This window comes from Peromyscus leucopus, chromosome 7, assembly GCF_004664715.2.
Source record: "Peromyscus leucopus breed LL Stock chromosome 7, UCI_PerLeu_2.1, whole genome shotgun sequence".
NCBI classification, from domain to species: Eukaryota; Metazoa; Chordata; class Mammalia; order Rodentia; family Cricetidae; genus Peromyscus; species Peromyscus leucopus.
The window spans coordinates 47,211,244-47,228,957 of NC_051069.1; the positions used below are offsets into that span (position 1 = coordinate 47,211,244).

Sequence of the window (17,714 nt, forward strand, 5' to 3'; positions counted from 1 at the left end):
TCTGCCCCTGTCCAACTGACTGGTGAAACCAACCAATCACAGAGCAGGACAGCAGAATCCTGGCCCTAGGGCCCAGGACCAAGGAAAGAAACACAGCCTGTGTTTGGGACCTGAGCCAGTGAAATGAAGCTCAACCACGAACTTACAGGTGATATGGTAGGGAAAATCTGAGGTCACTAAAGAGTTAAAACTGTCACTATTTTTCAGTTTCCTGACAGGGCGGGGGAGGGGAGGAGTACTGACTGCTAGTCAATCTGCTTCACAGCTTGAAGCACCTGCTGAGTTCTAAGAAGTTGCTCTGGGGTGGTGAGAAAGAGGGGAAGACCTGAACTTGATTTGCACAAGAAACAAAGCTATGCATCTAGGGGACAGGCACTTACTTGGTCTGCGAGACTTTTTACCTTAGTTTGGGAGGCTACAGGTGTCTAGCAGGTGGTCTGATAGCTGTCTGTTCCTTGCTTGTTTTTCAAGTCTTTGGGGTTGACCCTATCTTAGGAAGTAGCTTAGGGATGATATTTGCAAAAGGCAGATACCCAAAACAAATGCTAAAGAGGAGCTGGGAGCTCAGAGGCAGAAGGCTCTGTCTACATGACTTTATCAAAGTACTTTGAAACAGAGGTTCACACACACACATACACATTTTAGGAGAATTATGAGCACAAGGACTTCATAGCAGGGCATAATTGAATATTAAGCTCTGTAACACCAAATACTCCCTGCTAAATGGCTTCCCACTGACTGACCCTTGGTCTGGTCAAGGTATTGTTGGTTATTCTGCTGCGCTGTCCCTCGTGGCTGGTCATGCTGGTGGAGGAGTGTGCTGATTGAAAGAATCATAGCCATGGGGGGAGAGAGAGAGAGAGACAGAGACAGAGAGAGAGAGACAGAGACAGAGACAGAGACAGAGTGGGGGGGAGGGAGAGAGGGGTGCCCACGGGAGGAAGGAGTGGAAAGGAGAGGGGCACACAGAGGGCCCACCTGCTTTTTTAGGCTGGGACACCCTCGAAGGCTGATGACGTAATTAAGGACCGAATCCTTACATTCCAGACTTTACCTTACTATAAAAAAAAAAAAAAGCAGGTAGATGGGACTAGGGGCGTTGTTCCTCTCAAAAACTGCTTCCAGCTGACTTTTGGACGTCGGTTGGCTCTGGGGGCAATGGAGAAGGGGAGTCTTCCCAGGTAGACAGGCGTTGTGGAATGCTGTCTGTCATCCGCTTGCTCTGGAGACATGTATCCCTTTTGACTGTGGCTGGGAACTTTTTGTTTGACAAGATGCTGGTGACACAGAAAAAAACTTAGAGAGATAAAAGAATCATTATTATTTTATGTTGACATTTATCTGAGGTAGATCCGGCCTGTCCCTATGGATTTTGAAACATGTTAAGCTTTATCAGAGACAGATTATTTTAAAGCACCTGTTTCCTTTACTAGTTCAGCATCTAGGAGAAAGGTGATCGATTGTTAAAAGCATCTCATAGTAATAGATATTTACATTAAAGTCCTTTGTAGCACCCGTTAGTATAGTGGTGAGTATCCCTGCCTGTCACACAAGAGACCGGGGTTCGATTCCCAGACGAGGAGCCACATGGCTTTGATTCTATAAATCAGCACACTCCTCTGCCGGCATGGCCACCACGGGCGGTGACCAGCCATGAGGAGCAGCGCCGCAGCATAAACAATGCAGCATAACCAACAGGTATATCTTATAATATACAGCCGGATTTCTATTTCATAGTCCTGTGGCTCGCCACACACCCTTAGGATTATCATGTCATTCTGGTAGCTGATGTGATTCTTAGGCATCATAACTGGGTAAGAACATTGGTTGCCTCCTTCTGCGGGAAGCCTTCATGGTGCTTTCTTGAGGGCTTTTGAATTTTGTCAATGGCTTCTTATGTATCCAATGTGATTTCTGTTCTCAAGTTCATTCATGCAATGGATTAGATTTATCAGAATTGGTATCACCAAGTGAACTGAGTGGGTTTAAAAAAAGTACACAAGGTTGGTAGTGTGGGAGTGGTGGTGAAGAAAGGGGCGGAATTGAATGAGAGCGAATGGGAGGTGGATCTTCTCAAAACAAATTATATACAATTATGGAATTCTAAGGAGATAAAAGTAACAATCCAGAATCTTTATAGAATCCTATGTTCATAGCCAAAGTTGATAAAATTCAAAATCTTTGATTCAAAACCCACCAAGTTATAAAATCCCAGGTATAAGCATTTTATTTTATTTTATTTTTATTTCTGTCTTTATTTCCCTCTCTTGCTTCTGAACTTTCAAAAGTAGGTTTCCGGTTGAAAAGAACTGGCTACCTCAGTCTTGTCACTGGTCAAGTTTTTAATGTGCCCTGGAGCTCTTACTCCATTGCATTGCAGTTTGTAAAATGATGTGTTTTAATAATAAAGAAATTTAGATTATACTCTTATATTTGGTTGTATGGTTATATTGCTATAATTAAATTGACTAATCTATGTAAATGTTACTAATATATAATTTCATACTATTTCTCAAATAAGTTTGCTTAGGTTTATCACATTAAAGCAAACATCGTAGAATGGTATTTTAGAAAAGCTCTCTTTATGATCAGAATATGTTTTCTTCTATCTTCTCTTTTATAGGTAGTCATAGCCTACTGGTATCGCACAGTCGTGGGCATAATGAATTTATTTGGGTTGGAAACTAAGACCTGCTGGAATGTCACCAGAATAGAACCTCTTAAAGAAATCCAGAGCTGTGAAGGCACGTGTCCTCCTCTACGCTGCTGTGTGCTCACTGGTGTTTCCATAGACATCTGATGTTGTGACACACTTTAAGGTTTATTATAAACTGTGATCAATTTTATTTAAGACAGTAGAGGACTGATTCGTATCAGTAAATATTTTACACCTTAGTTATTTTTTTTGAAAAGACTGCATGCTTAGCAATTTGGGTATTTAACTCCCAACATCAGGTATTTTTGAATAAAAATCCATTTCAGAATGAGATAGTACAAAGAATGTTTGTGGTAACATTAATGCATTCATTTGGGGGGCAAAGGGCCAAATATATACTTGCAATAGTTATGGATTAGTTGATGTTAATAATCAGCTATTATAAATATTGCTTTATCTTTTTTCACACTACAAGAGGAATTTTGATGAAACTCTCCCCGAATATCTTTTTTTTTTCTTGTTTTTTTAAAGACAGGATTTCTCCATGTAACTTTGGAGCCTGTCCTGGAACTCACTCTGTAGACCAGGCTGGCCTTGAACTCACAGAGATCTGCCTGCCTCTGCCTCCAGAGTGCTGGGATTAAAAGTGTGTGTCACCCACCACCACCACCTGGCCCCTGAATATTTTCTATATGGTATCTTTGCCCAAAACAAATAAACAAACAAACAAACCAAAACTCTGTTGGAATTATGTAATAGTTTCCCCAGATGCCCATGAGACTCTGTCCATAGCCACATAGAAACATGTATCTAACACACAGGTGTTTTCAATGTCATCATTTTTCTACAATATTGCTACTTGCTACATTTATTTAACTCTTGGAATATGAAAAAATTTGAATTTCCCATACTTTTTTTATTGATTCCCTTAAAAATCTAAAGTGATGCTGGGGAAGATGCTTAAGGAGTGAAATGCTTTGTGATTTTTGCAACATATAGCAATGGAGACTATGGCTCATCACACTAACTTAGACTTTGTAGTGCGTCCATCATCAGGCTTTGTAGTGTGTCCATCATCAGCTTTTCTAAGGGTAAAAGGCATCACCTTGAACATATGTGATATATATATTAAGTTCTCAATCAGCAACAGACTAGTGTTTGGTACTTGAAGAGCTGGAAGACATGGGTCTAAACTGGGAGAGCTTATACTATCATCAAGGCTGTTAGCAGTTTTCGCCATAGTGCATATTACAAATGTCTAGATGCTGGGAGTGTACTCAAGGGCAGACCACACTGGACCACTTGCTGGCTGGGAATTCGCATCTTACATACTGCAGAGCCATAAGGGATCTGCATACTGAAGCATCATTGCCAGCTTCATTGAAGCACATTTGTAAGGGTAGAGGTGGGTTCCATGTGATCAGGTAGATGGCTGATAGGCTCTCAGTCAGTTGGAAAAAAAGATCACTGCAAATGTCTGGATTTCGAAAGTAAACCGTTTGGGTGAGAAGAAGGAGTGTGAAGAATCCTATAACTGGCTTCTGGTTTGAGTCTTTGGACTGACAGGAGAATAAAAAGTAGTTCGTGTGGGTGTTGTTTCAGTGCATGTATTAGCTCAAGATAGCTGAAAGACCCGGAACTGGAAATAAGCAAGCGAGAAGCAAAAGGTTCCAGTCCAAATATAGACTTGAGACCAGCTGTGCATGGATGGTAACTGGCAGTAGAGAGAGCATGTGAGAGAGGCCATGTGATCTTGGGATGAAAGGGTTAATGAACCAGAGCCAGCAGGGTTCTGCCTCCCAGCAGGCACAGCAGCATAACTTTGCAAGTTATCACGGTTTTTAATGCTGCTTTCCCAAACATGACAGTCCTTCATACCAGCTAATCTCAAATTTCTGCCTGAGAATCGTGTGAAATGTTGACTCTAAAGCACCCAGGAAGTTGTGTACACATGATCACAACCATATAGATTAGATAAGTTAACATTCTGTCTACATCGTAACAGATGAGGTGACTGGATCATATCACAGAGACTAAGGCTTTTCCCCAGATTAGGGACTGTGTGTCACTCACCGGAGAGCCTAGAAAAGACAAAATATGCAGCAGCTCTACAGAAAGTCCCAGACACTGAGCAGCAGCATTATTGTCTAAATTAATGCGAACTCCAACAGACCATCACATTATAGAAACATGCCACTAGGGGGCAGTGTAAATGTAACCAAATGTATGTTGTAGGGGTTGGGGTTGTGTGAGAGGCCCTGGTTTTGGTCCCCAGGACAGCGAACAAAACATCCTCTGTGGCGGTAAAGATGATTCTAACATTAAAGACTGATCGTGAAAGCAAATACTTTGAGCCAACTTACGAGTTCTTGATTATAAATCACTGAAATAATTTTGCTTATTAAATACTGACCAGTCTGTGTCTTTTATAAAGGATTGGGAGATCCTGCCTGCTTTTACGTTGGTGTAATTTTTATGTTGAATGGACTAATGATGGGATTGTTCTTCATCTATGGTACATACCTGAGGTAAGACTAGTAAAGACTGGTAAAGACTAGTAAAGACTACTAAAGTGAGCGAGCCTATAAAGAATGGTTGATCCCTACTGACTAAATGAAAAGGAAGCAGATGACACCAACTGACGGTTCTAGGAAATTTGATAGAAATGGTTTTCCCTAACCAGTACCATGCAAACAGAAAATGAACCTCCACTAACGACACCTTACAGGCCTCTACTTTATCCTCTTGAAGATTTTTGAAAACTAAGATTTATTAACAAGAATGTTAATGAAGATGCCTCTAGTTCATGTGTAAGTTATGACAACATTACATAGCAGAATGTTGTTTCTAATTTTATTCTTTTCGATGTGAGATTTGGAGAGTTGTCAAACATTTTTATATCATTTGTGGAAGACACTTTCTTGATTATAGTATTACAATTTAGTTTGGAGTGTAAAGGTGCCTAGTCTCAGGCCATGAAATTAATTATTGCTATCATATATTATTCCCCTGCTTTCAATGGCTCCTTAGGAGAGCCAAAGGAGTTAGCTTTTCTCATTGAAATTTAAGGCAAAGTCAGCCATGGTTCTATCTAGGAACACTTTGTCACAAACTACAGGCTCAGCTGCCCTTTCTCTATTTCTTCTTGTTTTTACTTGAATGTGCTGTCGGGAGTCATCTCGTGACCTGGGTGTGTGTGGGGTACCATAGAGAGAGCAGCTATACCTAGTTCTACTCAGCCTAGCAACCTTGCACTGATGGAATAGTGCCAACAGAGAACTTGTTTTTCATTTTTGTTGATTGATATAATATATATCCATATTGCTTAACTACTTTGTCAGATTTATTTGTTTCTTTCAGTGAAATATATTCCCAAGCCATGAGCTTTGTTTTCAGTGGTTATTTTTGAATCACAGAAAATTAGAAGTAAAAAAAAAATCTGGGGACAGTATCCCAGCAAGTGTCCTCCTCTATTGTGCTCTGCCTTATAATTTTAGACAGGACCTCTTACTGAACCTGGTGATCACTGATCGGATAGATGTTCTGGCCAGGGAGTGCCCTTGATCCTCCTGCTTCTACCTCTCAGTGCTGTTTTGGTGCCTGTCCTAGATCTCACTCTTTAGACCCGGCTGGCCTCGAACTCAGAGAGATCCGCCTGGCTCTGCTTCCCCAGTTGGGATTAAAGGCATGTGCCACCACCGCCGCCTGGCTGGAGATCAAAATTCCTGTCCTCAAGTGGTGCTTTGGGAATGACTGAATGTGGAACCATAAAATTTGATGTCTCTATATTTCCCTAAACCAAAACAACTTTAAATGCTCAAAGAAAAAACTTTAATATAATACCATAAATCTTGAGAATTTCTGGTACAGGAAAATACTAAAAGTAACAGACATAAGCAAATACCTTCTTAATAGAGTTCTAACAGCTAAGGAAATAATTGCTAGCATGTCTGGTCACTACCATAATGCAACTGATCTAGTCTGACTTGGGAAGTTAAGCAGGGCTGGGCCTGGTTAAAACATCGATGGGAGAAAATAATTACAAGAATCAACAAATTGGATTGTATGAAATTGAAAAGCTTCTGCATGGAGAAGGAAATACTTTGCAGAATTAACACACAGACCACACAATGGGAGAAAAATTTGGGAAGTCTCAAAGTCTTAGATCATAGAGCCACTTGCAAATCCATCTTTATTATTGCACTAGTCACACTATCCAGAAATACAAAACAGCCTAGTTACCTGTCAACAGATAAACTGATAAAGAAAATGTGGTACATACACCCAATAGAATATTTTGAGCCCTAAATAAATATGAAATCATGACATTTGCAGCAAAATGAATGCAAATGAAAATCATTAGGTTAAATAGAATAAGCCAGACTCAGAAAAAAAAAAAACCATGTTTCATATGAGGAACCTAGATTTCAATAAAAGTTTATGTGTGTATACATGTGTACGTGTGTGCATGCAGGTGTGCAGGTGTGCATGCTTGCTCATAAGTCATGAAACTAGAGAGGGAATCTTGAGAGGTGAAGAAGGTGCTGAAGAGCTAGAAAGAGTGACAGAACACACGTGACAGAAAACCAGAAGGGGCTGGAGAGACAGAGCAGAAGTTAAGACCACCCGCTGCCCTTGCAGAGATCTCAGCCTCAGTTTCCAGCACCCACACTGGGCAGTCCACAAGCACTGTCACTCCAATGCCGTCTCTGGCTTCCGCAGGCACCGGTACACGTGTAGTGCACATACAGACAAGCGGAAGTGGGAACTGGCTAGGAAAGGAAAGAGGACCAATGGAAGGGGAGAGAGGTGAGGAGCAGAGAGGAGGGGAGAGCACAGCTTAATAATATATTTGTAGGAATATGCCACGACAAAACTCAGTGGTTTTTTTGTTTGTTTGTTTGTTTGTTTGTTTGTTTGTTTTTTTTGTTTTTTTTTCGAGACAGGTTTCTCTGTGTAGCTTTGCGCCTTTCCTGGAGCTCACTTGGTAGCCCAGGCTGGCCTCGAACTCACAAAGATCCGCCTGCCTCTGCCTCCCAAGTGCTGGGATTAAAGGCGTGCGCCACCATGCCCGGCTAACTCAGTGGTTTTTATGCTAACTAAAATAAAATTCAGAAGTAGAAAAGGAAGTGTGGTACATATGTACAGTGGGATTTATTCAGCTGTAAATAAAAGTGAAATTGTTTCACCTTCAAGAAAATGCATGGAACTGGAGAGTATCCTAGTTAACTGAAATAAACCCATAAAGACTGATACCATGTTTTCTTTTATATGTAGATTTAATCTAGATTTTAAAAATATAGGCTGAGTCATGAAATTAGAAGGAATACTATTTTCGGGAGACAAGGGACTAGTGGACATGGAAGTGGGGAACAAGAGTAAGTAAGGGGTGGGGTGGTTCAGTGGTTAAGAGCAGTTGGTGTCCTTACAGACGATCAGGGTTCAGATTCTAGCATCCACACGGCTGGTTGCAGCCATCTGTAATCCCAATTCTAAAGGGTATGACACCCTCCTCTGGCCTCCTTGGGCACCAGACATGCACGTTTATGGTATACACATATACATACATGCAGGAAAACACTCATAAACATAAAAGTAAGAAATGGATAAATGTAATGAGGAAAAAGAAAACATGCATAGTGTGATTCTCTGAATCTAGATTTTTTTTATTATTTTATTTTATTTTACAATACTATTCAGATCTACATAACAGCCACAGATTCCCCTGTTCTCCCCCTTCCTGCCCCCCTCCCCTTCCCCTCAGCTCACCCCCCATTCCCATCTCCTCCAGAGCAAGATCTCCCTTGAGGACTGAGATCGACCTGGTAGACTCAGTCCAGGCAGGTCCAGTCCCCTCCTCCCAGATTGAGTCAAGCATCCCTGCATAAGTCCCAGGTTTCAAATGGCTAACTTGTGCAACAAAGTGCTAAAGAGGTCCACAGAAATCCACAAAGATACCCCCACAAAAGACTGCTGGCAATGGCCGAGAGACAGCCGGGACTAACCTACTCTGGTGATGGGATGGCCAAACACGCTAATAGTTGTGCCAGAAACCCTGTCCAAGGACTGAGGAATCTGGATGCAGAGATCCACGGCTAGGCCCCGGGTGGAGCGCTGGGAGTCTAATTATCGAGAAAGAGGAGGGTTTATATGAGCGAGAATTGTTGAAACCAAGGTTGGATAAAGCACAGGGACAAATAGCCAAATGAATGGAAACACATGAACTATGAACCAAAGGCTGAGGGGCCCCCAACTGGATCAGGCCCTCTGAATAGGTGAGACAGTTGATTGGCTTGATCTGTTTGGGAGACATCTAGGCAGTGAATCTAGATTTTTATAGAGATATAATAGTTTGTATGTGTTAGAAATTAACTACATATATTTTATATATGATATACATGTGTGTATATAAGATATGAAAGCAGAAGGCAGACCAAAAAGAATGCAAAGTGGGAAAGGAACAAAAGAATATAATAGGCTGAATATGTGCAAAATAAAATCACATATATATGATATGTATCGTATATGATGTCATATATATGGTATATACATGAATATATCATAATGAAACCATTATGTTGTATGCTAACTAAAACATATCTAAAATAAAGACAAAATGAGTTGGCGTGCTTTCCCTTCTGATCAATGTAAGGCATCTCATAATGCCTTATGACGTCCTTTCACAAGCCACACATCTCTTCCGTAGTTCATTCTCTTGTTACCTGTACACAGTGGTCAGGGCTATTACCACAGCTCGCTGCTTTCATTTTTATTTTTCATCTCATTACCCCAATATTTATTGTATCCCATGCTGAGGAAACAGTGATGGGTGAGCACATATAGACTCTGCTGCTTGGTGTTTATAACACAGAGGCTTGGGATCTGGGCCACAGATGAACACAAGTCAAGAAACACTACACAACATGTGTCTGAACGTCTGTGATGATTATTAGGCACATAGGTCTGGTGTGTAGAGTCTACAGTGTGGCTCCCGACAGAGTATTTGTAGTCCACCAGTTAGGAGTTATTGCCAAGTGAAACTGTTAGTCTTTGGCATTAATCTCTCAGTCACTTAAGCCTAATTTCAAAAGACAAAACTTGACTCAATTTACATTACTGACAGAATACCATACAGACCAAAGTGCTGGGCTGTGCATTTAAAATTATTTTATGCCCTTGGTTTATTTAGAAAACATTTTGATGTAATTAGAAAATTGAGACTGTATTCTGTGTACACTTTTTGTCTTTATACAGTCAGGATCTGGAAAACTATACAGGCATTTGGGAAATATTTGTGGTCTTATGGCTTAGTTATTCATGTCTTACACATAGAAAACTATGTTTTTTAATTCTGGGATAATTTTGTGGGAAGAACCTGTATGTTGCATGCTCTGACTGTGTACTTTATTCTTTTTACAGTGGAAGTCAGTTAGGAGGTCTGATTACAGTAGTGTGCTACTTTTTCAATCATGGAGAGGTTTGTGTTCTATTCAATCTTTTTAAAACATAGAGTGGCTTGTATGAACAAGTAAATATAACCACTAACTACGATGGTTACATTGTGTTGTGACTGTGCAATCTTAAAGCACTTTGTTGTAAATTGATATGTTAATTATATTAATCTAAAATCGTAAATCAGTAAAATTGAAAATATGTGATCTATCAACCTGTTGATGCTTATTTACATACATAATGTTTTGTAGATAAATGACAGCATTGCACTCTCTGAATCAGGCACTTTATGCATGCCATTAATTGACTATTAAACCTCTAGTGGCCGGATGTTATCTTCATCATGCAGGTTATGAAATTTAGAGAATTACATTACTTAACCGAGATTGCATGGTGAAGCTGGGCTTCCCGTTCTGTGTTTGTCTGGCTCTAAAACCTCACTTTCCTCTCTTTCTGAAATATACACCTACCCCTTTCTTCTTTTGACTTTTTCAGACAAGGGTCTCACTGTGTCTCCTAGGCTGGCTTCAAAACTCCTGATTCTCCTGCCTCAGCCTCCTAAGTGCTAGAATTATATTGCTTGTACACCTTATCTGGCTTTGAAAGTTTTTTTTTTTTTTTAAATGGTAAGAATACTTAAGACAACATCTACCCTCTTAACCATTTTTTTTATTCCACAATACAGTATTTTTAAAGATTTATTGTGCGAGTGTGTGCATGTATGTGTGTGCATGCATTGTTGTGGTTGTGCTTGTGGAGTCCAGAGAGGGTGTCATAGCTCTTGGAGATGGAGTTACAGGCAGTTGTGAGCCACCCTGTGGATACTAGGAATTGAACACCCATCCTCGTGCCCTCCGATCCATCTGTCCAGCCCCCAAATTTAACAAAATGTTATGGGTCAGATCTCCAGAACTTGCCCATCTCACACAACTGAGTCATTGCTCTTCCCAAAGGTTATAATGGTGCTGGCCCGAGAGCAGGCAGGCAGTTTACTCAGTAGCTGCCCCCCCCCCAACCCCTTCGCTGCTTCTACTGAGTTATTCTTCCTTTTCTGTAAGTCATCCCAACAGACATAGTCGGGCTAAAATGCGCTCCTAAAAATGTTTTACAATATGATGGATTCATTGTGAGTGTGCTCCACATTCTAGATTATGCATTAGATGTTGAATGTGTGATAAGAAGAGAGAATCTGACTATTATTGTTTAGAATCAAATGTGCTATGTAGTGGCCCAGGTTACATGCAGCACATGTCTTTATCTCCTGTTATAGTGGGCCAAATTAAAAAATCAGTTAGCTACAGGAAGAAACAAAGTCACACATAAAATGCTTTAAATATATGACATTCAATGAAAACAAATGCCTTATCATTCAACAATATGTTGGCACAAGGAAAAGATTTTATTTGGGTGTGCAAGCTTTGGTGGACCGAGTTTGAGTTGGGAATAAAACCAATTACTCTTTTCAAGGTCTACAAGTTTGGTTTCTTACACAAATTATAACTTTCTGAGACTCTTAATAAAGCAATCATACTCTTAACAGGTGATAAAAACTTAATTTCTTTCTGTAAGTTTAGGGTTTCTGGTAGAAAAATTTATACAGTGAATATTAACCGTGTGTCTTAAGACAGTCTAAATATATATATATATTCAATTTTAGGATTTTCACTGTGTTCATTACTAGCAATTCTCAGTGCTTTCAATTGCCTTTAAAAACTTAGCTCACGTAGAGTGTATTTGATTAACTCAGGGTCAGTCTTCACAGCTGATTATGTCTATCTATACTAATTGGAACTTACTGTGTACAGTATCTCAAAGCCCCACATGCCAGGCTCAGGCTGTGGTGTGCTCTGAGCCTGTGGTCCTCACAGCACCTATCCCTGGGTATTTGCTGGCCTTGTGGCTAAGTTGTGTAGGATTTGATATAGTTTTTACGTGTTTCTGACCTCAGTTCATAGTGCTCCCTTACTGGCCATGAGAGAGAATGTCAAAGGACCGGAAGCTATTCCAGACAGGGAGAAATAGGATCTAATGAGCCTAGTATTAAAATTCTAAAAGTAAGCCAATCCCAGAGTTTTAAGTGAGGAACATTCACTGTAACAGAGAATAATGCAAACTGCGTGTTTTATGCATTCAGGCCACCCGTGTGATGTGGACACCACCTCTCCGGGAAAGCTTTTCATATCCATTCCTTGTACTTCAGATGTATGTCTTAACTACTATCCTCAGGTAACTTCAGTCATAAAACAAAGCTAAATAAATTGTTATTTTTCTTAAGATTTGCTTTAACTTAAGTCATAATTACCAAATTAAACCATGTTTTACAACTATTTAAAAAATGAATTGAGTAATAAGATAATCATAACATAAATTTATCAACTTTTTCTAACATTGAAAATGTTAGCCTACAGGTTCTAAATAATAATTTTATGGTTTTTAAAGAAATATTTATTTAGTTTTCTTGTGTGTGAATAAGTATTTTGCCTACATGTGTGCACTTTCACTGTATACATTCCTGGTGCCCACAGAGGTCAGAAGAGCATGTCAGATCCCCTGGACATAGAGCTACAGATGGGTGTGAGTCATCATGTGAGTGCTGGGAATTGAACCTTGGTCCTCTGCAAAAGCCACGTGTCCAGCCCCATTCAAAGGTTTTTGAGAAACAAGTACTAAATTCCTCAAAGCTAACGTACTCCAGCTCATTGTTCCCTAAATTGTGTCTTTGAAAGAAGATTAATATAGTGCCATGAAAAGGGGCTCCCATGTATGAATAGATTTGGGAAGTTGTAAACTTTATAGTCCCAAAGAGTACACACACACACACACACACACACACACACACACACACACACACACATATATGCATGGCACACACACACATATAAGAATGTTGTACATACATGTAATACATATAATTAATTTCTGAATGATGTTTCTAATAATTCAGCTAGTTTCAAATTATCTTGGATATGCTCTTATGTGAATTAAGTTTTAAGTATTTTAGAAATGTAAGAGGTCTGAGAAAAACAAAGAACAGAATACTATAAATAACTTGGCTATATGAATAGATTCATAGAACATTAGTGAATGAAATGTCCTCTAAATTTTCAGGGAATAACCATAGTCAGTTTACTAAGCTCTGGGAGGTTACCTTATATGACAATCCTCACTTCCTTTCTGTCCTCTTCTCCTTTTTTTTTTTTTTCTAAAGTTGTGCATCATATATTTAAAAGTACCCACAGAGGCAGGAATTATGCCAAATTTAAATCTTTAGCCACAGACTACTTAGCACACACCCAAGTAACTAATTAAAGCACGCATTTGCTAGCCAACTGAATAAAGGTAGAGTGTGCATTCTAAGTTCACTGCAGATCTTGATAACAGGCTGCCTCCTGGTGTGTGAGCAATTAGTGGTTGAATATGACTTTGGAAATCTGCTCCCAGTTCAGGTTTCAATATTTATTCCTTACATTGTGTGCTTAGAAAAATTATAGAGAAAGATGCTACCCTCTCTCTTCCATGATGTTTGTTCATTTGCTAATTGAGGGGCAGGGGAGTCATACAGTGAAATGTGCTCATCAGGACATTTAAGATCATGACCTTGAAGGCACGCACTCTATTTAACTAAAGCCAATTTTGTCTGAATAAATACAAGATTGTCAAATGCTCAGGCAGTCTTTGTGCTTTGCTTGGGACCTGGGGCTTGAAAATAAGGATCCCTCCCACCCCAGGCTGTGTAAAACGTGAAGCTGCAGTCACAGAGCTGGTTTGTTCTCCACACAAATGTTTGCATTAGCCTTTTCATATTCCAAGAGATGTTACACTCTCTTTGGTGAAAGATTTTGGTTCCCAAAGTCATCCTGTTTGGGAATACACAATCTGCATGCCGACTGCAGCAGTGGGACTGTCCTTGGCTTTACTGTTTGAAGAACTCTCGGGAGTCCCCCACAAGTGCTGGTGCACTCCCGGACAGCCACGTGTTTCTTCCTCACTGTTTTCTTAATCACATGAGTGACCAGGTGTGGGAAGGACTTCTCTGTGTACTGAGGGACACCCTAAGGAGAATAGGATCAGTGTCATGTCCTGTTTCCTGAGCTTTCCCTGGAGATTAAAATTGAACGGTAAACATTTTTTTTTTTTAAAAAAAAGGAACCAAAGTTGTGTTTAAATAATTTACTGAAAAATTTTGTACAAGTTCTAAATGTTTAATTTTGTTTTATTCAAGCATTCCTCTTGTGCATCCATTTAAAATGATTTTAGTAAGTTGATTTCCAAAGTTATATTTTGTTGTTTTACATGAAAGGTAAGGATATCAGTTAGTTTTTGTGTTCAACAAGGACTCCTGTGTTTCTGAGATACTGGCTGCGGAACTGTAGTTCATAGAAGAACTTCTGTGCTGCTTCCTTCCCTCAGGACCTCAACCCTTCACAAAAAATACCTCATGGCGCTCTGCTTCTCCAACGTCGCTTTTATGCTCCCTTGGCAGTTCGCTCAGTTTATACTTTTTACACAGGTAAGATAGTTTGCACTAACTTAGGCTGAATACTTATGTGCATGGTTGTTCTAGTAGAGGGCTGTAGAATGCCTGTTATCTATCTATTTTCTATCTATCTATCTATCTATCTATCTATCTATCTATCTATCTATCTATATCTATCTATCATCTGTCTATCTATCTGTCTATCATCTATCTATCTATCTATCTATCTATCTATCTATCTATCTATTTATCTATCTATCTATCTGTCTGTCTATCTATCTATTTACTATCTATCTATCTATCTATCTATCTATCTATCTATCATCTGTCTATCTGTCTATCTATCTATCTATCTATCTATCTATTTACTATCTATCTATCTATCTATCTATCTATCTATCTATCATCTATCTGTCTATCATCTATCTATCTATCTATCTATCTATCTATCTATTTACTATCTATCTATTTATCTATCTATCTATCTATCTATCTATCATCTGTCTATCTATCTGTCTATCATCTATCTATCTATCTATCTATCTATCTATCTATCTATCTATCTCTTTGAGGCTAGCTTCAAATTCACTCTGCAGCCCAAGTTGGCTGTCCATGAACTTGTGATGTTCCTGCCTTCACTTCTCAAGTGCAGGGGTGACACAGGCTTCATTACACCTAGCTGATTTTATCTGTGCTTTCAAGGGCTGTCAAAATAGGGCTGATCATTAAGTCTTCATTAATGTCTGTAATCAGTCTGTTCTGTTTGAGGAGCAAAATTCTACCAGGAGCCAAGCCATTCTCAATTTTTTTCTTTTTTCTTCTCTGTCTCTGTCTGTCTCTGTCTCTGTCTCTGTCTCTCTCTCTCTCTCTCTCTCTCAGTGTTTTTGAGACAGGGATTTTTGTGTAGCCCTGGCTGTCCTGGAACCCACTCTGTAGACCAGGCTGGCCTCGAACTCACAGAGATCCACCTGCCTCTGCCTCTCGAGTGCTGGGATTAAAGGCATGTGCCGTCACCACTCAACCATTTCCCAAGCTTTCATCAAGATCTTGCTTATGTGAATTGAAGCCATATTCTTTTCTCTAAAATATTAATAGCAAGAAATTAAACTCATGAAGTGGAGTAAGAGGACAACATGATGAAGATTAATGGCAATAAGAATATCCATAGGTCCTTACCACCAACAGTGATGCTCTGTACCAGAATGAGACATGGATTATGACTTGAGCTCAATAAGCACAGTGTGTTTAGAGAATTTTTAAGGGATTCTCAGTTCTTATTAGAGTCAACTGTAACTTGGGTCATCCTATAGTTATTGTTGGTGTAGGCTGAAATCATAGAATATAAGTAACTTTTATGTATGGGTATTTTGCCTGCATGTAAGTCTGTGCATGACATGGAGGCAGTCTCTGCAGAGGTCAGAAGAGGGTGTTGGATCTTTTAGAATTGGAGTTACATTGATTGTTTTGTGCTGCTTCGTGGATGCTGGGAATCAAATCTAGGTTCTCTGGAAGAGTAGCTAGTACAGTTAACCACTGAGCCATGTCTCCAGCCCCTAGAATGTATTTTTAACAAGTCACTTCATTATAAGCAAATTTATCAATCTAGTAGTACTGATGAAGCTATGTGGGAGGCTCCTAAAGCGGGTTCAAAATTTCATTAGTGATTTTCCAACTGTTCAGAGCATATTCAAGACTTAATTTTCTTAACTAAAACACATGCTTACATTTGGGTTGGTATTTACATGTTCATAGGGAGATTCAAAATTTTTCTTGGGTATTAGATTCCATTTTTAAAATAAGAGTAAAGGTTAGTTCAAGTCCCCTAACCATTTTGTCTGAGAAATGGATATAAAGAAAGATGGTCCATATTTCGAAGGACAAAAATGATGAAAGAGGGTCACAGGTATCTAGGATATTTGTTCTGACAAGGCCTTAGACATGATTATTCCAAGATACTAAGAATTTTGGCAACTAGATTTTAATTTTTTACTTATTCAGTTTCCCTTTGGGATCCCTAGATAAGTTGGAAAAGTTGTTGTATTGGGAAAGTGAGATAACTGATGGAAGAAATTGTAGAGCAAGTTTGACAGAGATAAATTGTTTTTAGACAAGATTGTAGTGACATACCATACAGTTATGCTAGCACCATTTGTTGAAGATGCTTTCTTTTTTCCACTGTGTATTTTTGGCTTCTTTGTTAAAAATCAGGTGTTCATTAGTGTGTGGATTAATGTTAGGGTCTTCAATTCAATTCCATTGATCCACATGTCTGTTTTATTGTCAACAATACCAAGCTCTTTTTATTACTATAGCTCTATGTAGAGCTTGAAGTCAGGGTGGTGATGCCTCTGGTGGTTCTTTTATTGTACAGGATTGTTTTGGCTATCCTGGGCTTTTTGTTTTTCCACATGAAGTTGAGTGGTTCTTTCAAGGTCTGTAAAGAGTTGTGTTGGGATTTTGATAGGGATTGCATTGAATCTGTAAATTGCATTGGTAAGATTGCCATTTTTACTATGTTGATCCTACCTATCCTCCAAGAGCATGGGAGATCTTTCAATTTTCTGATATCATCTTCAATTTCTTTCTTCAAAGATTTAACATTCTTGTCATATAGGTCTTTCTCTTGTTTGGTTAGAGTTACCACAAAATGTTTTATGTTATTTGTGGTTATTGTAAAGGGTGATTTTTTTTCTTGATTTATTTTTCAGTCCATTTATCATCTTATATAGGAGGGCTATTGATTTTTTTTTTTTGAGTTAATCTTGTATCCCATGTTTTGGCATTTCTAAGCCATGGTGGATTCTGCGTCTACACAACTGTATATCTCATTAACTCCTCTGTGCTGTTACTTGTGCATGAAGGTGCTTTCTGGATCTCTGTAAGAATTTCCACAGAAGGGAAACATCCAAAGCTTCCAACTGGCAAATTGTGTCTCCTGTCCCAGCGCTTTTGAGGGAACTGAAGAAGACCCGTGTTTGGGCGTGGCCATCAAGAACTCAGACACGCCTCCTTGAAGATGAAACAATGTCACTAGAGTATAGGTGCTGGGTGTTTCCTGCACAGATGGACCTGGACAGAGGCCTTGCCTGTGCAAGTCCCAGTCGTTCTGCCTTACAGCACACTTGCAGT

General features: G+C 39.4%; 1 protein-coding gene across 1 annotated transcript in view; it reads left to right on the forward strand.

The window, feature by feature from the left end:
- Dpy19l2 (dpy-19 like 2) overlaps positions 1 to 17,714 on the forward strand; it is a 96,865-nt gene that overhangs the window by 10,632 nt on the left and 68,519 nt on the right. Inside the window, exons 5-9 of the mRNA XM_028872566.2 lie at positions 2,624 to 2,744; positions 5,091 to 5,184; positions 10,076 to 10,133; positions 12,243 to 12,334; positions 14,519 to 14,618. Coding sequence (XP_028728399.1) covers positions 2,624 to 2,744; positions 5,091 to 5,184; positions 10,076 to 10,133; positions 12,243 to 12,334; positions 14,519 to 14,618 — 465 coding nt within the window. The remainder of the gene's footprint in view (positions 1 to 2,623; positions 2,745 to 5,090; positions 5,185 to 10,075; positions 10,134 to 12,242; positions 12,335 to 14,518; positions 14,619 to 17,714) is intronic.